Raw genomic sequence first — 27,671 nt, 5'->3', positions numbered from 1 at the left:
ATCACACCGTCACATCACAGTCACAAAGATGTGATGAAGGGCTTTACACTCCAAGCACAGCTAGATGTGTAACAGAAGAGCCAAACTGAAACAAAAACCATTTGACTAGTGCAGAACAACAGTATAAACATTGACATTAGTGATTGTAAGAATGTCACTGTAATTTTTTCAATCTGTTCAATGCTAAAGCTTTGTTATGCCAAGTAATGAAATATGGGAGATCAGTGATAATCATAACACTTTTAGTTTTTTGATCATTTATTGAGAAAATGTTTCATCTAAAGTGGCACATGGACATTTCTGGTGCCTGTATCATGTCATTTTAAATATGCATGTTAAACAAAGTTAAAACTAGGGAAGTGCCGGCATTAAGGGTGCCCCCCTACACAGTTTTTAATTCATTTAATATATATTAAGAAGAAGAATTAAAATAAATTAAGCATTGAATGTTCCATGATTTTTACTGTAATAAAAATGAGAAACTACAGTTGATGTGTGTTTATCTTTTTATGAAAAGAGACCCATTTCTCTGATTGGTTGCGTTGCGGGCATCTCGTGCGTCATTGCGTCTTTAGTATGTGTAGGGGAGCGCAGGACACAACCTAACACTTTCTGAATATCGCGGTTTATGTAAATCCATGTGGGGTTCAGAGTACAATTTTTATCCACATTATTTTCACACATGTCTAGTACAAATATGTCGCTTTGTTTTATATTTACAGTGTATACGTTTTTCGTTATTTACCTCAAAAGAAAGGAAGTCAAATGTGACAACATGCCCCGTAGGTGGGGTACGTTGTAACACAACCATATGACAGCTTAAAATGTTATCTGATCGAATAAAAAAAATATACACAACAAACTAAAATATTTTGTCAATAAAATAATAAAATAGTATTAACCTTTTCAAATAAAGTAATGACGTTTTTTTAAATAAAAATAATCTAATTTTGGAGTTTGAAAATGAACACATCGCAACCATGCTTGGAACGGCCCTGTTCGCAACACACTGTACAGTAGTTTAAAACAATGTGGACAAATAGATGAAACACATTTAGACATTCAGAAAAACACTACCCTCCCTCCACACACAGCTCTCATAGAACACGACACACATAAACGAGCCAAAATGCTTTACATTTCTTTGAATAATAATTTTGGAATATTAAACATCAATTGTCAGTCTTTATTCACCTGTTTCTTGTGGTTTGTCATTAAAATCCATAAAAGTAAATCGTGTAAACTGCACCGCTAATGTCATAGAATAGCATAGTTTAATAACAGCGGGGCATATTGTCACACAGTGTTACAACGTTCCCCATCTGCGCGACTGGAATATAATACAGGTTAGTGTCTTCCACTGGTTTGTCAAGCATTAATAAACTGATAAATAACAAATAACTGATAAATAACAAATTGGAGATTACAATAATAGCAGATTTGTCTCATTTTATATGAATTCTTAAAACTGAAATGAAAAATTTACTTAAGCCAGAAATGTACTTTTACTATGGTAAAATAAATATTCAGCGACATCTTCAAAAGGCTTTTGAATTTTGGCACACTTTTTTCTCTGCATAGTGTTGCTATTGCAACTAGTAAATACCCTAAATTTGGTTATGCTAGCATGTGTGGAAATATTTAAACCACGCGTGTTACAACTAACCCTAATTGTATGAGTGTGCGCTTTCACTGTATTGTTTTTTTAAGCCTCGTTTTTCCAAGTTATTGTTGCTGATTGTGTGCCCCCTCGTTAGATGTCGCGTGCCCCCCTATTAGTTATGGTCTGGCGCCGGCTCAGAACTAGGGTAAAAACTAGGCCTGGGCGATATGGTCAAAAAAATCATTCCTCTGTATTTTTGTCTGAATTGAAAAATACGTTATACACTACCAGTCGAACATTTTTGAACAGTAAGATTTTTAATGTTTTTAACTAAGTCTCTTCTGCTCACCAAGCCTGCATTTATTTGATCCAAAGTACAGCAAAATCAGTACAATTTTGAAATATTTTTACTATTTAAAATCACTGTTTTCTATTTGAAAATATTTGAAAATATAATTTATTCTTGTGATTTCAAAGCTGAATTTTTAACATTACTCCAGTCTTCAGTGTCACATGATCCTTCTGAAATCATTCTAATATTATGATTGGCTGAATTATTAGTATTATGTTAAAAACAGCTCAGTAGAATTTTTTCAGGTTTCTTTGATGAATAGAAAGTTCAGATGCACTTTTGAATGGTATAGTGTATAATGTTACGAAAGCTTTTTATTTCAGATAAATGCTTACCTTTGGATCTTTCTATTCATTAAATAATTATGAAAAAAAAAACATACTCAACTGTTTTAAATATTGACAATAATAATAATAATGTTTCTTGAAATCAGCATATTAGAATTATTTCTGAAGAATCATGTGACACTTAAGACTGAAGTAATGATGCTGATAATTAAGCTTTGATCACAGGAATAAATTACATTTTAAATTATATTCAAACAGAAAATAGTTATTTTATGTAGCAATAATATTTCCAAATTTAACTGTTTTTCTGTACTTTGGATTAAATCAATGCAGCCTTGGTGAGCAGATGAGACATTAAAACATCAGAAATCTTACTGTTCAAAAACTTTTGACTGGTGGTATATATATATATTTGGATTAAAGAAAACTTTGTTTTGAAACATTTTATTTCACATCTGACCCAAAATTGTCCAATGAAATGATGTTCATATTAAAGGCTATGAAAATAAATTAAATAAATTGATATATTATGTGAAAAATGGGTTAAAATCACAGTTATTGCAACCAAAAATTACATTTACTTGTAGGTTTAAATTTCTACATATGGCACATTTATTGTCCAACTACAAATATTTTAGCTAAATGTAAAATTTAGTCAGAATTATTGCAGTCTTATTTTATTGCTCTCTATCTGTTTGGCACACATGCGTGCAGCGGCACTCATTCAGTCTGTGACGTTTAGACTAGCATGCAGAAGTCTCATCCATTCCTGACAGCAAAATGAAACTATTTACATGAGTTTCCTACATTTACAGATGAGAATACACCTGTGAAATGTAAGTTATGCAGTAAAGAAAACACCACATGTCAAAACCATTAATCAGCGCAAATAGCATGTCAACAACATGTGACCTATCTGTCAAAGCATCTGACTATATCTTACATTTTAGTATTTTAAAGCCAATATAATACAAAGCATATCTCATATCTAGGATAAATTGGATTATGCACTTTCCCCACAGTAGCTCATTCTGTGTCCTACAATGGTATTGCCTCATTCCATATCTTTTATAAAAATGTTAATTTATTGTACAAACTCGATATACCACCCAGTCCTAGTAAAAACCCATCTAAAGATTTGTGTTCTGTTGCATTCCTTCAGCTGCACTCTGTTTAGCTTTTTTTGTAGGTCACTGTGTACAAAGTCATGAAATACTTCCTGACCCAGCTCTATTTAATCAAAGTTACACCTAATAAGCCACCAACCAATATTAAAAATAAAGGTTTTGATGAAATGTTTAGGTTAATGTCAGTGCAATGTGGATATTATTCACCTGCCATCCACATTGACAGTGGTCTGGTACCCTGAAGGTAGACTGATATGGAGATCCACAGAGGGTCGAAGCATGTTCTCCTTGCTGTCTCCCCCTGAAGATCCTCCTCCATCAGGAACAGCATTACGGAAGATCCTGCGGGGGGCAGGCTGGGGAGGTTGAGGTGGAGGGGGGGCCTTGGACTTCATTCTCCTCCTGTCGAATAAATTCAGAGGAGCAATAAGTAAGGATTAGGTTCACTGTTTAAGTGGTGTTTAAAGTATGGTCATCAGATATTTTGCTGTGCCCATGGGCATGCTGTCCAAGGCTGATACTACGAATGAACCTGATATCATAACTGAAAGACTGATTACTTAAGAATTCAAGGTCACCATTTAGGCACTATCATACATCATCATATACAGTACCTGGTACCTTAGAATGTATTTAATGGGATAATGGGAGCCTATCACGCCCTGAAATTACACCAGTGATGTAATACTTAATTGTTTAATGATCATGAACAAATTTATGCGTCTCAAAGAGCATCTAAAAATGTTAAGTGCTGGTGCAAGAGCTCGACATGTTAAGCATGTTAACTTTTGGTGCTGTTATGTTGTCTGGGGGGTGGTAATAAATTAATAAATAACATACGTAGCATGGAGGTGTCAAATATATGAGAAAACATAGAAGCAGGAACACGTGTTGCTATGTAATTGTATAATAATCAATATGAGCAAGTAGCATAGTGATTAAACAAGCCATGCTGTGTGTCAGTATAGCAACACCAGTGGGTTGCTTTGGCATCAACAGGGTCATGTGCAGGACTCATGCCAAGTTGCAATATTTGACGCCTTGTAGAAGTGAGAATGTGTTGTATCATAACACTAGTTCTGGCATTAATATGCTTGCATGATTGGCTAACCAGAATATTGATTACCCAAACATGAACAAATCACTCAATAGCCAAAATACTGCTATGGCAGACAGAACAAGTAGTAAGTACACATTTAAAAAGCAGTTAAGTATTTAAAACTTACATGTTCTTTTAGCATCTATTATCCATATAGGGTTGAAAAAAAGTGGAAAATTTCCGATTTTTTTTTTTAAACTTTCCAGCATTTTATGGAATCTACCATGGATTTTGGAAAGTTTTCAGACATTTTCCACCCCTTTGCAATAAAATCAACATTTACACTGCAAAAAATGTTTTCCTTACTTAAATTTCCAGCCAAAACATCTAAAAATTCTTAAATCAAGAAAGATTTTCTAGACAAGTAAAAATTATTTTCTTGTTTTATGAAAAAAGTCAACAAGCAAAATATTCTGCCAATGGGGTAAGAAAAAAAGTCTTATTCCAAACAGAAAACAAGATTATTTTTCTTACCCCACTGGCAGATTGTTTTGCTTGTTTCAAGTAAAAACACACTTAAAGCTATGGTCTACAATTTCAAAGATTGTTCATTATTAATAACCTCGTTTAGATGCTGGTTATGGTTCTACAGTACAATCCTAATAATATAAAGAGAAAAAAGAATGAAAAAAATCCATTCACTCTATTGGGTGTACACCCGCAGAGAAATTGACCAATGTAAGCTGTCCGGCCGGACAGCTTACATTGGTTAACTGCTCTCATCCAATCCCCTGCTCCACTCGCGTCTCCACCCCGCCCCCTCCTGCGACATGAAATTTCGCGCGAAATTAGGCAGCATCAACTCAGCAATGGAGAAAAACCAACAGACAGCAGCAAGCGGCCCCTGCTCGCCCCAAACGTCAAGGTTGGAAGAAAGAGAAAGTCAATTGAGGAAAGAGCAGAGATTTAAAAAAAAAAAAAAATGTGAAAAACGCCGGACTCAAAGCCGAATCAATATAGGGTCCACCATTGCCCGTTGGTGGAAGCTTCAGAGAAACCTTGGACTTAAAACCGACGCTGACATGTCTGACTTTTTGTTTAGCAGGTAACTTAAGCATTTATTTATACTTTTATGGTGTGGTGTATTACATAAATAGCTTTTTATCAGTCTGACAACATGATCATGCTACCGGTCTGCATTGGAATGTTAGCCGTTCAGCATTAGAGTGCGGATCGGGCCGCATTTTTCTGTCCGAGCCCGTCCCGCGTCCGACAGAGCAGTAACCGAGCCCGACCCGAACCCGACAGGCATTAAGATATTTATGTCCGAGCCCGATCCCAGCCCGACACAGTTAAAATCTTTTTTTTTTTTTCCTCATACTAGTGACACATGCACTTTTTGGTGTGGAAACCCCGCTTTTATTAAGCAACTGTAGGAAGGCGTTCGGAAATGTCAACAGATGAGCGCATCAGTGCACACGGGGCAAAAAGCGCTGTTATAACACAGGCGCACTATCGCGCTGATGTAACCGAGCCCGACCCGAACCCGAGCATCCTTTCTAAATATCTGTCCGAACCCGGCCCGGCCCGTCGGGTTCCGTCGGGTACCGTCGGGCTCGGCTCGGGTATCCATCCTCTATTCAGCATCGCCTATCGCGGGTCAAAGTAATTATATTTCTTGAAGTGCTTGACTATTTCAGTATGCCTAACGTCAGCGGTTTTCTGTTCGAGCCGATAGATAGAACATTGTATGTGTTGCTAATCTTGCATGTGCGTGAACTCAAACGTGTGCCTCTGAGCTATTTTGTTAGGACAATGGTGACATTGCATTGTTGATGAAGCAACTACGTTCAAGTGTCGAAAGTTAACTTTACATATGATGTGTCATTAGCGAGGTCATTAGATTGAAGCGACTAAGCAATCCGACATCGCACATGGTACATCTCTGTTCCATGTTTACTCCTGCTTGACTGAGTGACGTTGTTCAGGTCGTTTCCCGGTGGGAGGGATCAGGTAGCACAGAGGGGAGGGGTGTGCGTGTGGAGGGGCGGGATGAGTTTTTTAAAAATTCAGGCTTTCTCGACTGATTTTCAACATCGTAGACTACAGCTTTAATTTTGACGGGGGTTTTTTTCTGAAAACGAGACAATAGTTTTTACTCGTCTGGAAAATCGTCTGCGATTTTTTTGTATTTTAGTATGTTTTAGTATGTGGATTAAAATTCTGTAATGTGATGTTGTCGCTACCAAACTGTCACTACCGAAATTGTGCTCTCATAACCTAAACATGGGATGTTTTGTCAAAAATAAAGTATATTGAATTATCCACTAAGTTGTTAATGGTAGTGTTTGGTTCAATGCATATTCAAACTAATAAAATTAATAAATCCTTAAATTTGAAATCAGTATGAATGATTTTTTTTAACAAGAAAAATTTGATTCATAATACATCTTTGAAAACTTTTTCAATAGGGAGATGTAAGCAAAATCTTAATGTCAATATAACCATTCTTATTAAATATATTACTGTGTTTTGGTAGTGACAAATTTGGGGAGAGGACAAATATTTCAAAACTTTCTGAAAATAGAACATGAGAATTAACTGCACAATTACTAGAAATGTGTACCTTGTACATTATACAATTTGCATACATACCAAATTTGTGGGAAAACACATTTTTCAAGACATTTTTTCTGACTTTGAACAAATTCTGAATGGCTCATATACTGTTGACAACGGTTGACAACTAGTTTAGAAAAAAAAATATTTCTAAGCATGCGAGTATATAAGCACTGGATCAATGTTTCAAACGGTTGGGCCATAAAAAAGACTACTCCTCCAGAACACATCTGTAAGATCACAATGTACTGAAAGATCATCATGATGTCATAAACAAGCAAATGTACATTTAAGGAAATATAATCAGTGTTTTCTTTAAACTTAGAATGCTTAAAAGGTCAATGTGATAACATATTATGTCACACTGCAGTAATAAAAACTAGCCCTATCTTTTTTAGGCTTTGTTTGATTAGACTGAACTCCTCCTTTCCGACCATAAAGGCACAACATTAAAAACTCCATATGCTGACATTACATAATGAAGTAGAACAAGCAATCTAGAAAACAATAATAGGAATACCTTCAGATAATCAACAACCACATACAAAGAAATCTAGAAATGTACTGACAAGATTGTACATTAATCAAAACATTTAGAGGGAAAAAAAGTTTAAACTAAACAGAAAACATTTTAAGTTTTTTCTTCAAATTAGCACACTTTTAGACTAACTAAACTAAGAGTTTTTGGGTGGTGGGTGGGGTAAAGCAACGGTGACACCATTTTGTTTAATTTAATTTACTTAAACAGGTCAACAGCATAAAAAACTTGTTAAAATATAAGTAATGTAATGCACTGAAGCTAACCAACAATTATTAGCTCTTTGACACTGCTAAGCAACTAAGCAACACAACTCACTGTAATTTTCTCTGAGATGTTATTAATCAGAATGTAAGCGCTGACAGTAACATAACCACAGATCTCATTTCAAAACAACAATCTCTGTCATGACCTTGAAGGAGGAAACTGGTAAACCATTAACTCTATTTGAAGTCAAAATAATGCATATTTCAGTCGTATTTTATAAACTAGGCCTCAAACATCATACCACAAACCTATCTCTCTTTCAGTGCCACACTGACACCCAAATATACTGAGAACTGATAAGCGCTCTTTTCGTTTTAACTGATCAGTCAAGCAAATTCCCTTTTCACAGTGCAAATATTAGCAGTAGATAAAACCATCCTACTACTGTCAAAGCAGCCGTGAGAGTCTGTCTGTAGTCCAGGTCCGGGAACCACGCAGAAGGCGAGCTACTGGAATATGGAGCTTCTATGATCCTAGAAGACACTGAGAGGTGAGGAGCATGTGCGAATACCAAAATGCTTGAACCTCAAGCATGTCCAGTTAATGATTTATAAAGGCTTGTGCCAAAATGCCTTCTATCAACATACTGTTGTGTCACTGAACTGATTATGCAACCAAGACTGCACTCTGCCCTGGCACTGTCAATGGAATGAACAACTACTTCAAAACAGAACAACACAATGATCTCAATGAAACAGAACACAGGAAGTGGCTGAGATGTCAAGAAATTTACTATCTTTGCTTCAAGATTGAACAAACAAATTAAAAAGGCTTTCTTTTGTCTTTATTTATGCACCCTCAAGTTGTTCAAGTCATTTGTTCATCTTTAGAACAAAAAAAAAAAGATTAAATATTAATATTAAATATGGTAAACAAACAGAAGTTTTGTTCTTGTGTGTGAAGCAGGCAAAGTTGAGTGAATGTAAATATTAGTCTAAATTATATCTGTTCATTATATTCAGCATTCATGTCTTTTTGCAGTTGGATTAAACCACTGGATTACTTTTACAATGTCTTTATAAATTTTTTGAAGCTTGAAATTTCAGGTCATGTGAATTTTCAATGAATGGACAAAAATCATTATGGAGAATATTCTTCATTTATTATGAAGATGAACAATACAAATATTATATCATTATGAAGATGCAATGTTCAGGATTAAGAATGACCAAGATTTACCAGCAGTTCTTCAAATTCTAAGTCATTTTAAGTAGTTATGCTCAAGAAAGGCACGTTTGTAGGACAACTTTGGCACCTGCTGGGATAGTGCTCTTATGTGCGTATGTGTTATGTGTTGTACTAAGTGTGGAAGAACACACCTCCGGTGCTGACAGGAACAGGACGTTTTGAAAGTGTGGTTTTGTACCGAGCTCAGAGGCTGCTCAGATCGCACACCTTGTCCAACAAAGAGCCCTTTAGGTGTGAGCCAGCTTCCCTGGGAGAGCAGGAAACTCTCAGCTTCTCAGCTGGCAGCTCTAAACACACAGCCTTCACTGCGACTGGGTTACTAATGGATTGACTTTGTCCTTTTGAGATGACTTAGCTTTCACTGCATTGATACATCTGCACTCTGTAATTTGCTCTTTCAACTGCTTCTGCAGTATATAGTATTTATGTGTGCAAATTTTCTGTATACGTAAATGAAAAATCCAGATGACTTAAAACATTTGCCACAATTTGCAGTTTACAAAAGTGAACACTACTGTGGGCAATGTATTCCACAATCCAAATGCTCCGAAAGAACAGAATAGCTTCACTGAATAACATCACATTATATCTATAACGTAAGAGCATTTTTGTTAGTGAAAAGAAGTGTGTAAAGGCTCATGTGAACATTAACTAGAAACCAAATTTGCTGAACCAACAATACCATTTTAGCTTGGTTCTACAAGTGTTTGAGCCTTTTTTGTGACTCGTGCGAGTGCAGAGTGCAAACATGTCTTTGACACAGCATACAGTGGTGTTGTGCATTGTGACCAGGTGATGAGAAAGTTATCTTATTATGCATTTAAAATTCTGAATAATTTGTTAGAAATAATTATTCTAGGTATTTTGATGTGCCCATGATAACAATATCGATTCGCCTCTCACAACGTGACATGCTTTGAATACGCCTTTTAAGCACAGAATAGGGCTGGGCGATTTGGCCTAAAATCAAAATCTCGATTAATTGAACATTTTAACTCGATTAAAATTAATGAATGATTATTTTATTTATTAATACAATTATATTTAATTATATTTATATAATATTTATATAATATTTTTTTTTTGCCCTCATAGTTCACTGACAAGTTTTGTACAGTAGCTAAATATGCTCACATATTACAAGTGAGAAATTTTTGAATGAAGGGTGCATTACTTGATTTTAAAATAATTGAAGGAAACACACACTATCTACTATCTATGATTATTTATTGAACATCAGTGTTGAACAACTGAAATTAAAGCACACATTGCTTAAAACGAAAAGTCACATTTTTTCTTAAATTAGTGAAAATAAATAACTTGCACTTTTGGAAACAAAATAAATTATTTTTAATATTTTTCATATTAAAAGTAGAAAATAAGCAGTATCTCTTCTAAATAAAAATACTCTTGTATATCCTGTAAATACTTTTTACTGAATAAATACTGTTTAAGCTCTCCATCGAGATGTCTGCAGAAGAACGGAACGGAACGGAGCGGGGTCACGTGACTCCACACGCGGTAGTGTTTTTAAAGGGAAAGTAATCAAAATAATTGACCTGGAAAAATTTAATCGATTATAGGTTCTGAAGGTCGATTTCGATTACTTTTCGATTAATTGCCCAGCCCTTACGCAGAATAATTAACTTTTTTTTGCTAATTACAGCTTTGGACGATTACGTAATCGTGGCATCCGTAATCGTAATCGCGATTAGAAATTCAATTAATTGTGCAGCCCTAGAGGGCAGGTGATCAATTAATTAAAAGACTTCTTTTACGCAGCTCCTTTCACAATACAAAACACATTTTTACCACAGAGCATGATTTTGATGACGTTTGAATCACATAATCAGCTCCGTATGATAGTAAACTTGCTCGGTACCTCACCCGGTACAGCACTGCACTTGTGATGCAGATCGAGTTGAAAAATCTGAAGTTTTACGAATATTCGCACCTCGTTAACCAATCAGGAGCTTTCTCTAGTAGTGACGTGATCACTACGTAGCAAGAGGAGGCAGAAATTCGAAACAACAATGGAAGACAAAATCGTTATCGTACTATCAGCTGTATGCGCTGTACGATACATCTTCGTACTTTTATAGAAACAGGAATAAAAAGGATCTTGCTTGGAAGAAAGTGAGTGAGGAGGTTGGACATCTCGTAAGTTGTAAAAAACGCTCTTTACTCAATTTGAGCTATATTTATACACATATTGAGACTACAAGCTAGCTAAAGCTGGCAAATTGAGCTTACTCGCCATATTTCACAATACAATACATTTTTTTATTTTTGGGTGAACTATCCCTTTAATGCATTTTATTTGTTTTCTTTATATCTTTATTTTATTAAATTCAACTGATCGGGCTGTGCCTCATGCGCATACACACACACACACACACACACACATTTCTGCATTGCTAACTTGACATTTCAGCCAATAATCAAACTAAGATGCAGTCAACCGAACATAAAAGTTACACTGCTCAATTTAAAAGAACCCACTGCAAAATCAGCGTGCAGCACCAGAATTAACATTTTTGCGCATTTGAAGGATGATGTTTTACGTGGATATTGGAACACAAGTGAAGTACTTGTTTACATCACAGATAATAGTTAAGCAACCAAATGTAAAAAAAAAAAAAAAAAACCACACAAAAAGATTTGGAAGTCAAAGCCCAATGCTGTTTAGTTTCACTTAAATAAATTCATTTTAGCTTGAATTTAATTAATATTTTTTATAATGAATCCACCATAGCCTTATTTGTGTTTTACTTTAAAATGTAATATACAATTTTATAGCTTCTATTTTTTTTTTTTTTTTCATTATTGTAGTGGTAAATTTAAAGGGTTTGCTGTGGATTAAGAAGAGCTGCATAGGCTATAGTGTTTCTAACGTTTGTAAATGTTTTTTTTATATATATATATATATATATGTTTACTAGTATTTAATATTACCCTGGAAATCCAGAGGTCTCGCGAGAGCACAATTTGAATTGTCTCTGCAAGACACTCTGGCATCGAGCAATGATGCATGTTACTGCAATACGTAAGCAGTTCTGGGAACCAATCAAATTGGTGTATCTGATGTAGGCAGGCCAGAGGTGAGCTAAGCTGATGACGACAGCGCTGCGACGTCCGGAATCATTTAGTAAACATTGAAAGAGATCTAACGTTACAGATGAAAACCAGTTGTTTGAAACGGCTTTGGCCACTACAATGACCAAGTTAGACTTGGCTTTTCATTTAAAAGAGGAACAGAAAACCGCGCTCGAATCGTTCCTTTGCAAGAAGGACGTTTTTGCTGTTTTGCCGACTGGATACGGCAAGAGTTTAATTTATCAGTTAGCTCCGCTGGTAGTTAAGCGTATGGGGAGACCACGAAGAGGAACAGATCCGAAGCGGACAATGCCAGATAGACTGCAATCGGCAGTCTGAGTCCTGGCTGTTAAAAAAGAAGTGGCGATAAATGTTATCGAACAAGGTCTACCGGGACAACCTGATCGGGATTGTGGTGGATGAGGTCCATCTCATTTACAAATGGTAAGAGTCACTTGGTAAACTTACTGTAACGAAAAACTGAACTATTCAATAGTAGTACAGTAGCCTAACTTGAACAGGACGATATGTCTCGCTGCTGAATGAAACACTAGCGTCCATCCACATATTAGTTAATAGTTAATGAATAGTTTGATCGGACCTAATTGTTTTATGAGGTTGATTTGGCTGTCGTAATTAATAGTTATTAATCTTGTCACATTGTTTATGATATAACATTGAAATCCACTCTTATATGTTCACCGTCGCTCTAGATACGTCACATCGTGTATTGTTGTGATTGGTCGTGGCGTTATCCAATTGCGTGCAGTTAGAGTTTCAAATGCACGCTTGGTGTCGCCCCTCGAGTTAGGTCCTTTTCATTGCTCGATGCCAGACCCTTAATCTTAATAAATTAGGGTCTGGATTTTTCCAGGCTAATTTAATATACACTACCGTTCAAAAGTTTGGGGTCAGTACATTTTTATTGTTTCTTTTTTTTCTTTTTTTTTCTTTTTAAGAAATTAATACTTTTATTCACCAAGGATGTATTAAGTTAATAATTAAAAGTTTATTAAAAGTTATTAAATAATTTACATTGTTATAATTTTTTTTTATTTTGAATAAACACTGTACTTTTTAAACTTGTTATTCATGAAAGAATCCTGAAAAAAAAAATCACAGGTTCCAAAAAATATTTGGCAGCACAACTGTTGATATTATCCAACATTGATCATTCTAATAATAAATCAGCATATTAGAATGATTTCTGAAGGATCATGTGACACTTAAGACTGGAGTAACAGCTGATAAAAATTCAGATTTTCATCACAGGAATAAATTCTATTTTAAAGTATGTTAAAATAAAAAACATTATTTTATATTGTAAAAACATTTTGCAATATTACTGTTTTTTCTGTATTTTTAATCAAATAAATGCAGCCTTGATGAGCATAAGAGACTTCTTTAAAGTCTTACTGACCCCAAACTTTTGAACGATAGTGTACATATAAATAAATTAATGCCATTGTTGCAATTATAAGGTTAAAGTGTGTTTTTAGAGCAAGATCAATTGCTCTTTCATGAGATTACTTCCTCTTTTTTGCCGGGTTACATTTGTCCTGATCGTAAACTACTCTAGGGGCAAGGCTTCTAAAACGGGGTATTTTTAGGGGCGTGATATTCAAATGACGATTGTTTTCTGCTGCCACATTTATCAACGTACAATCTTTCGTATGATAGGATTGACGGCATACGAATGTTTCATCCATCACATGTGAACTCGTAAATTGATTTGTGCACACGGATTAAATGAGGCCCAATGTGTGTGAAAAGGAATAGAAAATGTCGTAGTCAGTAGTCAGCTAGAAACTGAGACTACTATGTATAGGTCAGTTTTTTATAGTTTTGCAAAAGAGGCAAGCTTATCCAATGAGTTTATAAACCACATTAAATTAAGGAACTTTACAAGTTTCACTTACAGCACCATGAAAATGAGTCAGAGAGAACAGACTAAATTAATCTTTATCTACTGAGATTACACAATGAAGTACAGGTATTTAACATTCAGAAATCACAGTCGTGCAGTTAAGATTATGCTTCATCTGCTGTGTGTGAGTGCCTCTTTGCCTTCACTTTGCCTTTAACACACTATTGGAGCACCAGCCTGATTAACAGAATAGTTCAAGTGAGCACCTACTACATGACCCAAATCAGGACCCAAACAAACTCCCACCTCACCGCCCATCCTGTCCATTAGACTCTCTCTGCTCCAGTAAACATAATCGTCTGCCGGAAAAACAATATACAGCTTTCACTTACAAATTAATCAAATAAATCTTCATAAAAAAAAATAATTAGGGCTGCAACTAATGATTATTTTGTTAATAGATTAAGTTATGAATATTTTTTTTTAATAGAACACAAGTGCCAACTTTTTTTTTAATCTAAAGAATATAAAAGGCTATGCATAAAGGTTGTGCTATTATGTGCAAAAAAAGTTGTATAATTTATAAAAAAATATATAATAAATATTACGTAAAAAAAAAACTCCTACCCTAAACATTGTAACACAATTCTGTTTTTTTATTTATTTAAATAAGGGACTTCTTGCATTTAAATTGTTTACTGTTGCTGCTCTCTGTAAAAAAAAAAAAGTACTTGCCATGAATACACAATTTTGTTATGGTAAAAAACAAGAAGAATTAAAAGTATTTAATTTTAACACCCTTGCGTTCGGCGACTTGCAGTTTCTTCCAGTGTGGTTTATTCTGTAACATCCCTATTTTTCAAATGTGTTCTCCCCCCAAAGATTTCATTGTTTAGTCAGTGCAGCTCTAACCAAAACATAATAGTGCTTTCAGTGCTGTCAAACAATATGGTTGGCTAAATAAATCATTCAGCATATCAACGGTTACACAAGAGAGAAAGAAGGAAGTGTTCTTATGCCGTTTCTGTCCACTGAAGAGCATTGACAGTCTATGAAAACAGGAAACTCTCACAATATTATTTATAGTCTTCTAAGTATCTCTTAGAAGACTCTTAGAAAAAAAAGTGAAATGAGTAAAACACAGGCTGTTCTTGTAGAAAGTAGTAGGAGGCGTTATGTCATGTAGACTGTAGGCTGCTGAAGGTTAAATGAATTTCAACACAGGTCAATGCATGCCATTGTCTCCATCTGTCATGCCACTGTCTCTACCCACAAAGGAGATTGTCAACAGCTAAATGACACGTTTAACTGTTAAAACTGTGTCTTTTTAAATTTTCATAAAACATCCCATTTAATTAGTGACAGTACCCACAACAAGTATTTGGACAATCTTTTACAATATAAAACATACCTGCAAACAAATGATAAACCCTAGTTGTAGTTCATCACATAGTAGCAGGTCTGTTTTCACATATTTCCTGTGAATTTTGAGCTTCTTAAATTAAATAGTTTTAGCCTACATTCAAAATGCAGTGCCTTGCAAAAGTATTCATACCCCTTTTTCTTGTTTTGTTATGTTGCAGACTTATGTTAAACTGCTTTAAATTACTTTTTCCCCACATCAATTTACACTCCATACACCATAATGACAAAGCGAAAAAACTGATTCGTGACAACTTCGCAAATGTATTAAAAATAAAACACTGAAATATGAACAGTGCATAAGTATTCATACCCTTAACTCAGTACTTGTTTGAAACACCTTTACAGTCTCAAGTCTTTTTCTTACTCTAAAAACAGAATTTTTTTTTCAATTTTTTTCAGTATGATGCGACAAGTTTTGCTCATCTGCATTTGCCAATTATCTGCTATTCTTCATCTCACTTCTTCACCTCTCAAGCTCTGTCAGCTTAGATGGGGGCTGGCAGACATTTTCAGGTTTCACCAGAAATATTTGACTGCGTTCAAGGCAAGCCAAGGCTCTGGCTGGGCCACTCAAGGACATTCACATAGTTGTCTATAAGCCACTGTGTGCTTAGGGTCATTGCCCTGTTGGAAGGTGAATGTTCTGCCCAGTCTGAGGTTCTGAATGCTCTGGACTGGGTTTTCATTAAGACTATATCTATATTTTGGTGCATTGAGCTTTCCTTCTACTCTGACGAGTCCCTCAGTCCCTGCCGCTGAAAAACAGCCCCATAGCATGAGGCTTCCAGCACACTTTACTTTTGGGATGGTACTCTGCAGGTAGGCATGGGCTGGTATAAGATTCTGACGGTATGATAACCTTGGATAAAAATATCACGGTTTTACGGTATCACGGTATTGTAATTACTGCTCTACAATGTTATATTTAAATTAGGGGTGGGCGATATCTCGATATTTAAAATATATCGAGATTTTTTTTAAACTCGATATGAATTTTGACATATCGTATATATCGATATAATGTTTATATTTAATTTTCGCCACTTTACTTGTTTGCCTTCTCTGTGCTGTGCTCGCCCCCGCCTCCTTGCTTTTGTTCCCCCTCCCCTCGCCTGTCGTCTCATTCAACATGGCGGCGCCCGCAACCAGCCGGGAGGCTACAGAACTCGTCGCAAAAAAAAGGACAACTGGCTCCATTATATGGAGCTTCTAGCACCACGAACCGAGATTTTCGTGCGATCGTTAAAACGAAACCAAAAGTAAAACACGCACGCACATTCAAAAGCAATTTTAATACCCTGCGTTTAGAGAGCGACTCCCCAATGCACGCAAATTAGGCTACATAAAATATCTAGGCTGTTATTAGTATTTGGGCTATAATAACTTGTGTAGCTGTGTAGATAGCTCTGTATCATGCTTGAAAAATTCGGTCTCTATTTGCACTTTGAAAATTAAAAGAGTAGTACTTTGATCGCGACAGATTTACCATAAATGAGCATGACGATCCATTAACCCCTTAACTGTTACTCCCATTTTTGAACAGAGACATGAAAATGAAGAATTGAAACTTAAATCTTTATAATTCATGGGCAAAAACATTTTGTACTATGATTTTGATGTACATTGTCCATGTTAATGCAATGTCTGATTTTAAAATGGTTTTCAAATGATGAATTTTGAAATTTTAAGTTTTCATCTGATATATCTTTTCTTATTATTTCTAAAGTGAATAGGGAAAAAGGCAACAAGGATGTCTGTGAAAAAGGTCAGAACTCCTGTTATGAAGTAGATTTTTAAGGTGCACTCTACAATTTGTAACACAAAATGTCAAATATCTATTTAGGAGCCTTAGACCTTTCCAACGTTATATGGTTTGTCATGATTAGATTAGGATTTATTTGTAAAATGGTGAAGTAAACTTGGGCATCCCACAGAGAGGACGGTGATAGCCATAAAATGTTGACAGGCAACTGTTTTTAGCTAAGAATCTTTAAATAGCTTTTCTCTGACATAATAACTTTGTGTTTTTTTTATGTTTAATGGTGTTTTTTTCATTACATTGTTACATTATTTTTTAATTAAATTTCTTTCAATTTAAAGCCAAGTTTATTAAGTCTTATTTTACTGCTATGTTACTGCTGTTTGATAACCTAATGTTCAGGGGTAAATCTTTAAAATAAAGTTCTCCAGAATCGTGATCTTTATTCTAAGCCAAAAAATCGTGATTCTCATTTTATTCAGAATCGTGCAGCTCTAATATGTATACAGGGATTTTTAAAAGAAAATTCGCAGAAGCACTTTGTTCTAACCTGCCTACCTCTGAGTTTCAATAAAAAAAGTAAAAAATAAAAAAAGACAATAAAAAAATTCAATAAAAAAAGACTTTGAAATTTGGAATATTTTTTGCAGTAGTTTTTGGGGGGTTATTTATCCTGTAAAGATATCGAGATACCGGTATATATCGTATATCGAGATATAGCAAAATATATCGAGATATATTTTTTGCTCCATATCGCCCAGCCCTAATTTAAATGTCTGGGTAAAAAAACATTTTATTTTTTTTTAACTGAACACAGTATATTTTATTTTAGGAAACATATAGAACATTTTGTAACATGGAACATCAGGCAAAATAATTAAAATAAATAATTGAATCTTCTTAATTAAATTAAATTTCAGTCACTTGTGTGAGCCTAAGCCTGCAGCTCAACAATAATCAACAAAATAAAATTTTCAAAAACAAATCCTTCTTAATAGAAAAAATGCAATTACTAATCAAAGCAAAAATATGACCATTAGTGACAGTTCCAAAAATAAACAAACACTCAAAGACACGTGAGAGCCAGCGAGTTTTCTTTTTTTCTTTTTTAATGCCGTGATTTTGAAAAGATGCTAAAGGTGCACTGTGTAATATTTAAGATGATCTCTAGACAGAGGTGCAATAACTATGTTTTCAGGGGTGCATAAAGACCTTTATGAACCATTATGTTTTTATTAACTTAGAATTATCAACTTGCGAAAAAAAAAACACTGACACAATGATGAACAAGTAACAGTAATATTCACAATAACAAAGTTTTATTGAATTATTAAGTAAATATAATTCCTTAAATTACGTTTTAAAAGAAATCTCACTATTCGTTGCTGTCAAAAAAGGTGAGATTTTAATCCTATATGGTCTTCCGTAGTTCTGTAAAGGGAGGGGTGAGCGGTGGACTGTGGCAATTCACAACCTCGCCGCTAGATGCCGCAAAAACCTACACACTGCACCTTTAACGTAGCAGAAGGCTTAAAAGCAAAGACGTGATTTCACTTTAACTTAATTGTTGTACTAATGTTCAATCATAGAAACGTAATGTTAGTACATATAGTCTGCTATTCCCCACTCTGTGTTGTGGGGGTTCACCTCCGTCGGCCGTCTTGAACTTATATTATTGCTGAGTTTCACTGACTGCGTAGCACATGAACAATCACAGACACGCGCCTGCAGCACTAACCGCTGGGGGAGGGGCTGCATTGTTTTCGCTGCAAGTACGCACACACACACAACCTAGTAGGGAGTCCTGCACTTTTACTTTGACGACACAAAAAATGCACATATCGTAGGAACGGTATAACTTTTTTTGTTTGCGGTTTTGAAACCGTGACTTTTTCAAACCGCGGTAAACCTAGAAACCGGTTATCATCCCATGCCTATCTGCAGGTGCTGAGCAGTCCTTGGTTTCCTTCAAACATGATGCTTGGAATTCAGGTTCATCAGACCAGAGAATCTTGTTTCTCACAGTCTGAGGGTCCTTTAGGTGCTTTTTATTTTTTTTATTTTTTTTTATTTTTTTGCTAATTCCAAGTGGGAATTACGTCATTATGGTGAATGGAGTGTAGATTGATGTGGGAAAAAAAAAGTAATTTAAAGCAGTTTAACAGGAAGGCTGCAACATTACAAAATGTGAAATGTACACATTTCTGGAGGTTTATTTTAGTTGTTGATGTCCTTAAGAATATGCGGTATAAGTGCCAAAATCCATCTCAATATACACTGTAACCGATTTTTGTATTTTGAACAGTATTTTACTGTAATATCTACAGTAAGATACTGTAAAATGTATATACAGTATTTTACTGTAAACTGCAAAGGATTATGGGAAAATATATGATCACTACTGTAATTCTCCACTACTGTAAATCCGTTTACAGTAGTGAACTTGCCCGCGAAAAATTGACCAATGGCAAGGGAGATTTTTTTTTCTCCTGTTGAGAGGAAGTGGCGGTAAAGAGGACAAAAGAGAAATGTTGCATCAATAACTCGACAAAAAGGTTAGTATATTATTTCTGTTTTATGAAAAACTGAACAATTTTAATTTGTTTTCACTTGTTAACAGCAAACTAACAATATTCATCGTGTTTTTCATGTCGGTAGCCTTTTTTTTTTGACTGACGGCCGGGGCGCCGCCATAACGGTGAAAACATGGACTGGTGAGTAAATTAAGGTGACCTATATTAGTCGAAATAAACTTTATTTAAACTGAGAAACACGTTTGTATATTCGGCTGCCCTTTAATGCAAGTTAGTTCGTCTGACGAGCCCTTACTCAAGCTTAACAGCAAACTGAGGTGAAATACTGAGGTAAAGTGCGTTAAGCAACACCACTGTTTCTGTGGAGATTTTAAACCCTTCTTTTGTTTGTTATTTTCAAGTTTCTGGTCTGGATGTCGTCTGTAACGTCGGAGCGCGGAGGTGTATTTTGGATCTTCTTCTGTGAATGACTGCCATAGTATCGACGATAACATGAACTGGTAAGCTAATAATGTCAGTAAGCCGAAGTTGACAAACTTAACGTTAGTCACAGAGCAGCATAATATCTTTTAAACGCTGCCTCTTTATAGCTAGCAAGGTAATTCTCTTCAAATGATGTTTAAGTAAGAAATGTGTGTATCAATGTCGTATGTAACTTTATAGACGGTCCCTTCAGTGACAGACGTGACATAAACAGCGCGCTAACATGAAACACTGAGGTAAAGCTGAACACCGCGGTTAACTGCATCTTTTGTGTTTTATTTTCAAGTTTGTGGTCTCGTGGTCATGTCGTCTGCATCGGAGGTGTATTAGAGTCTTTTCTGGTGATTGCCATCGTCGCGGTGCAAACAACAGGTGAGCTTCCCCTTTCATCAATTTAACTAAGTTAATGTTAACGTTACTAAATTAGCCAAATTAGCCACAGGCTGCTATTCTCCACTGACTAGCAGAACAGGTTAACTTTTTAAAGAGAGTAACGAGCTAGCAATATATTAATATAGCAAGTTTTGCTAATAAATATGATAAATGCTTATTTTATTAAAAATGTAAATTTTATTACTGTACAGTAGTTGTCTTTTCTGATCATAAACTATAGTAACACTAAAAGGGTGTTGTGACACTGTCTGTTACAGGAGATTTCTCCAAGCACTAACTGGATGCTGACCATCAGATGCAGAATCATCATACAGCCAGCTGTCCATTTTACAGACATGCAGAATAAGGTAACCTAAAACATATTTTGTTTTACATTGCATTTACATTCATGCATTTTTCAGATGCTTTTATCCTAAGCAAGTTATATTGTATTTAAAGTACACATTTGTAAGGTATTTATTTCCTGGGAATGTTTTTTATTACCATCAAGATTGAGTTTGCATGCGCATTAAAATTATTTCTATTAAACCAGCATTTAAACAGCAAAATGCAGCTGCTTCAGGTATCTTTAACTTACTGTAACCTTTAAATTCATAATAGCAATCTTACTGTCTGTCAATTTAGATTATTGTTACTGTAAAGCAACAAATATAGATTTTTAATCATAGTAGGCCTATTATATGCACAGACTTTCTAGGAAACACACACCTGTTTAGAATGTTTATATGAACAGATTGGTTAGCATTTAGCATGGTCTGTGGCAGACTTTACTAAGTGTCAGGGCAACAAAATTCAATAAACAAGAATGTAATATTAAGTGATTTAAATCAAGAAGAAAATATTGTCTTTTTGCTCCATTTAGTAAAAACAGTTCTTAACAAAGCCATGTTGTGCATCTCTGCACACAGCAGTGTTTCATTACTGAATGAATTTACCTTTTTTAAACACCTAGAATCAGTGACTTACTGACCCATTCATAAAATTCTTTATAAAAAATTTCAAGAAAGTTTCTTCAGTTTTTTTTCTTACTACTGCGTTCGTATGTAGTATATAATTTTTTTTAAAATGCATACAGCACCAAGTTTGACAGTTGAGGCAAATTCTTTAAACACTGTTTTTCTTGTGCTTGCAGGTTCGTTCAGACAGTCAACCTTTGTGGCAGCAAATGCATTGACAGTCACAGATCAGATGGACTTCTGGAAAGAGGGTGCAAACAACAAGCATCAGCCTGAATCCCATTCTGCCGTTTCTCATCAGAGAGCTTGTCAACTTTGACTCAAAACTACTAAAATTTAACACAACACAAACACATTTTTACTGTATGATTTTATTTTATTTACACTACCAGACAAAGCTTTTGAACAGTAAGATTTTAAATGTTTTTAAAGAAGGTCTCTTCTGCTCACTAAGCCTGCATTCATTTGATCCAAAGTACAGCAAAAACAATACACTTTTGAACCATTTTTATTATTTAAAATAACTGTTTTCTTTTTGAATATATTTTAAAATGTAATTTATTGCTGTGATCAAAGCTTAATTTTTAGCATCATTACTGCAGTCACATGATCCTTCAGAAATCATTCTAATAATTTGATTTTCTGCTCAAAAACTATTATTATGATGTTGCTGAAATTATTATACTAAAAACAGTGGAGTACATTTTTTTTCAGGTTTCTTTGATGAATAGAAAGTTCAGATAAACAGCATTTATCTGAAATAGAAATAGTTTGTAACATTATGAATGTCTTTATTATCACTTTTGATCAATTTAAATCATCCTTGCTAAATAATATCTTTCTATTCATCAAAGAATCCTGAAAAATCTAAAAATTAAATAAAATGTTTATCAGCATACTAGAATGATTTCTGAAGGATCATGTGATACTGAAGACGAGTAATGATGCTGAAAATTCAGCTTTGATCAAAGGAATAAATTAAATTTGGATCAAATTAATGCAGGCTTGGTAAGCAGAAGAGAATTCTTTAAAAAAATCTTAGTGTTCAAAAACTTATGACTGGTAGTGTACTTACTTATTTTTGCTTTTCAGTATGTGTATGTTTGCCATGATACAAAGTCTCTGTACTTTTAAAAAGAAAATGTTCAACAATTAAAAAGAATATTATCAGAACTAATGCTTATGAGTTATTGTGATTTTTATGGGGTTGGGGTGGTAAAAATCTTGAATTACAGTGCTGTAGGTTAATTGGATTGTTTTTACAGGTAAAAAATGTTTAAAATAAATGAAAATAAACTCTATAGTACTGATACTGTAATTGAAAATACAGTAAAAATACTGTAATTGAAGATACAGTAAAAACACTGTAAATGAAATTACAGTAAAAATACTGTAAATGAAATTACAGTAAATACCTTTTAGTACTGTAAATGCACTTACAGTAATAATACTGTAAACATTTTTACAGTAACTTACTGGCATCCAGCTGCCAGTAAGTTACTGTAAAATTTACAGCAAACTTTTTACAGTGTATTTTTACAGCTCCTTTTTTAGGAGCTCTGTCAAAAACAGGTCGATTTTGTCCCATCTAATTAATATTCATGAGCCTCTCTTCTGATTGGCCTATTGTTTTCTGAGTGACGCACAGCCAGGCCAATCACAGGTAACTACGGTCATGTATCGATGTAGCCGAACCCAGAGCCATAGAGAGAGCCTAGCCTGCTGATACTCAACAAGATATTTCAGAATGATCATTAATGTTTTTTCTTTTTCAAACACCGAATGCAGTAAGCTACATAACTGTTGCTTTAAGCCCCTTTCACAATGCGCGCTGATTCTGGAAAATTACGGGAACGAGCGCTGTGTGAACAAAAGCCAGAACCATAAAGGCAGTGTTGTAGTGATGATGCACGTTACCCTGTGACTCTTCACAACGAAAAAATACGTGCAAAGTGGAATGAAGCGGCGATCAGGCAGAGCCAGCTCCGCACTATCAGCACTGAAGCACAGTTTGTTCAGGTTAGTTTCAGTTTAGTGAAACGTACGCGTTGCATTACATCTCACATCCAAACGTCACATGTCTTTATGGGTTGTGTGAAAAGCGCACAGATTCCTGAAAACAACTGTGAATGAACCAAATCAAACAGCTCCGGAACAAATCATGGGACACATTATCCGTGTATTTACTGGAATCACTGTGTGAAAGAGGCTGAAGCTGACGTGCCACTAGTCTCTTATAGTGTTGTCACGATACTGGAATTTCTAACTTCGATACGATACCTTGAAAAATATCGATATTCGATACTATTTTCGATACCACAGAGAAAAAAACTGCCACAATATTAATTAAAAATTTATTTTTTAATTTAAAGATAAATATAGTCTAGAACATGACAATGATGTATATGCATATGTACACTGCTACAGCCCTGTTCAGCTTCTTAGCTTCATTTGAGTTTGAGCTTCAAACTTTATTTGCTGTTCAAATACAACTGGTAGTGTAGGTTGTAAACTTTTTCTTTTTTCTTTTTAGACCACACAATTAACTAAACTATCTAACTAATCTTAGAACTTAAGTTAATGGTAAAATATATTTGTTAGTTAACATGAATAAACAATGAAAAATACTTTCAAAACATTTATTAATCTTAGTTAAAAATTAAATCTATAATCTATAATTTACTAATACATTAACCAATTAAAATCCAAAGTTATATCTGTTAATATTTTTTATTGGACCGTGCTAACATGATCCGTTGTATTTTTATTACCTACCGTTATCAAAGATTCAAATATTCTGTAACAAATGCACTGCTCGTTCATAAATGCTGGTTAATACATTAACATTATTTGACGAACAGATTTTAATGCCGGATTCATAATCAACAATCCATGCAAGCAAACATGCGTGCATCACACACAAAAACAATGCTCAGTTGCTCACTGGATAGACATTAAGACAAATCACAGAATTTAAGTAATGTTTTTTTTTTGTTTTTTTTTAAGTTAAATAAGCGCAGTTAATTTACATTTGACCGCAGTTAAAGTATTTACTCGTCTAAGATTCCTCAATCTGTTTATATTAACGAACTACGGTAAAAAGAAAAAACGGGACAACACTCATATCAGCAACAATAATAGGCAATCTTATTTAATGATTCAGTAATGTTAAAATGAGCACAGTTCTTCTTTATATAGATACGGGTGTCTTTCAGGTGCTTTGCGAAATTAGTGGTGTTAGCGCCTTTTGTTACCACTGCTCTGTAGCAACTCTTAAATATTGGCTTGCTTGTGTACTTCGGCTTTCCATGTTCGTTTGTTTCATATCCGAAATATTTCCAGATAGCACTCCTGCTGTGCTCTTTATCAAACAAAGCCGGTCGCGGAGTGCCACGCTCTCCTTTCTATTCGCTTCACTTGAATGAGATGAGACAGGCACAGCGGTCAAGTGTGGTGTTTGTAAACTCGCCTTTGTGTAGAAGTGAAAGTGACAGCTCGGCTAGTATCGATACTTCGGGAAATTAGTATTGGTATCGTTCGGATATTTCAGTATCGATATTTATCGAAATATCGATATTTTTGACAACACTAATCTCTTATATTCACGTTGTTCTGAAGCCTGTGCAATGAAGTAATTTCGACATCTATAGACTGAACAGGGTTTTCTCGACTTGTTTCCGTGTTGTTGTTGCTTAGCAATGTTATGGACACGATATTGCCTGGGTTTGACAAAAGGAGGGTGGGACGGTGGTTGGTGCTGGGGGTGGTGACTGAAGGCGGTGACTGAGTAGATCGGACGTCACATCTTTACGGAAGTCACAGCAGCTCGTGAAAATGTACAGCTACTTTAAGCAGGCTGTGTGCAGTTTACTGTGGATTGACTGTTTTGAAACTCATATGGTAGTTACAGCCCCTAGACCTCAGTTATCATGAAAAAAGCCAGGAAATTTCGATTTTGACAATATGGGACCTTTAAATAGAAAAATTAAGGGCTATGAATACTTTCACAAGGCACTGTATGTTAGCATTATATAATAGGGCTGGGTAAAAAATATTGATTCTCCGATTTTAATCAATCTTCAGTTTAACGCAACGTTTTGAATTTAGAAAAATGTTTTATTTCTTAAACAGTCTTTTTATTTTTTTACAGTAATGTGTATTTTGCAGTTTGTTTACATGGTGTACAATGGATGCACATATTTTTTACTTCTTGTTACAGTGTTCATTTAAAATAAAAGTTGTTTAAAATAAACAACTGTGTGCACCCCACTATTAATGTAGATGTGTATTTCAGTAATAAACTTAAGTAGGAGAGTTTCAGTTACCAGCATTTATATAAAAATATGGATCCCATGTCTGCAAAACTAACATTTTAAATGAAATATTGATAGCTAATCGATATCGAATCGAATCGAAATCGAATCGAAACCATAAAAATAAGAATCGAATCGAATCGCCGAATTGTCAACAATACCCAGCCCTATTATATAACTCTTTGTTATTAGCGTAAGTACTGGCCACTGTAAACATTTTTTGTTATATGACTATTTTAACACAGTCTGTGTAATTTTGCGCTAAATGTGTTTAAAAAAAATGCAACACAGTGTATTTAACACAATATGTGTTAATTATCATCTAATAAACATTGCTGCCTGAATCAATTCATGAGCAGTTATTCTTCTCACAAGCAAGTTTCATTGCTCTTCTGTTCTGACGCTTATCTCTGATATTTTGTACATTTTTCTTGGCTTTCTAGCTAACATTAGCTTGCTATATTTGGTATAAACAACAAGTGTGTCTTTATTTGCACTCTTGCAGCTTTGAAAGGAAGACACCCCTGAAGCGCTTGCCTTGTGGCAGTTATTGATGTGACAGGCAGGTAAACAAGAGATCCTCACCATCCCTTGTATACTGATGAAAATACGTAAATAAAAATGATTAATGATTAACTCCTAAGTAAATTGTCACTCAAGCAATATTGATAATTACTAATTTTTGATTGTATAATTGAATACATTGTGAAATTGTATACTTCTTTGTGTTAAAGGTGCAGTGTGTAGATTTTTGCGGCATCTAGCGGTGATGTTGTGAATTGCAACCAACGGCTCCCGTCCACCGCTCACCCCTCCCTTTACAGAAGCTACGGTGGCCCACATGGGATTAAGATGTCGTCGTTTTAGACAGCAAAGAGTAATGAGGTTTCTTTTAAAACGTAAATTAAGGAATTATTTTTACTTAATAATTCAATAAAACAATGTTATTGTGAATATTACAGTTACGTGTTCATCATTGTGTCAGTGTTTTTCCGCTAGAACAACAGTGATGAAACACGATCTGTAGAGCAGTTTGTCCGTTTAGGGCTACTGTAGAAACAATACGGCGACTTCCATGTGAGGGGACCCGCGGTGTATGTAGATATAAACTGATAATTCTAAGGTAATAAAAACATAATGGTTCATTAAGTAAGGTCTTTATAGGTCTACCCCTGAAAACATAGTTATGTATACTATATTGCATTTCTGTCTAGAGATCATCTTAAATATTACACATTGCACCTTTAATCTTCATGTTTCACTCTAAACAAAGAAAGTTCAAAGACACATTATTCTAGTTGGTTAAATAAATAAATAGATAAATAAATAAATGGAAAAAGTGTTTCTAACAAATTTAAACAGAAGAATAACAAGTACTAGGCACAAGGAAGAACTATGAATTAGATTAGTTAGCAAAAGATATCTGAAAAACATTATATGAATGAATGAGTGTTAAATAAGTGGATGTATGTGTAAGTGGGACATGAGATCTGACCTGAGCACATGCTCTAGTGAACTGAACAGCACAGCAAACAATAGCACCTTTATTAGGCCACATTAATCCTCCTGTTGTTTGGGCTTTTCTGTTTTAGCCCAAAGCAAACAGTGGGATTCAACCTGAAGGATCCAGTGTTTGCTGTTCTCTTTCAGAACAGGCTTTTGTGAGTGTGGATATATTTAACTCATTATTTTCAGAGATCAGTGACTAAACATGTTGGCTACTGGCTTTCAAAAGGAAAGGAAAGCAAAAGCAATGGCATGCATTTAGCTTGATGCTTGATACATAACATATAACACATAACATAAATGGCTGCATAAAAAATTT

The 27,671-nt window shown here is 34.8% G+C and overlaps 1 protein-coding gene across 5 annotated transcripts in view; it reads right to left on the bottom strand.

Moving 5' to 3' along the window:
* The window catches only part of cobl (cordon-bleu WH2 repeat protein), a 147,380-nt gene that overhangs the window by 95,918 nt on the left and 23,791 nt on the right, over positions 1-27,671 (bottom strand). For 4 of the 5 annotated variants that reach the window (XM_073847917.1, XM_073847921.1, XM_073847918.1 and 1 more), the window contains exon 3: positions 3,577-3,771. In XM_073847917.1, coding sequence (XP_073704018.1) covers positions 3,577-3,771 — 195 coding nt within the window. Of the gene's footprint in view, positions 1-3,576; positions 3,772-8,214; positions 8,322-27,671 lie in introns of those variants that run through there. The other variant, XM_073847920.1, reaches the window with a different exon arrangement.

Source organism: Garra rufa, chromosome 9 (assembly GCF_049309525.1).
Source record: "Garra rufa chromosome 9, GarRuf1.0, whole genome shotgun sequence".
Lineage (NCBI taxonomy): Eukaryota > Metazoa > Chordata > Actinopteri > Cypriniformes > Cyprinidae > Garra > Garra rufa.
This window is presented reverse-complemented; position numbering and strand designations above follow the sequence as displayed.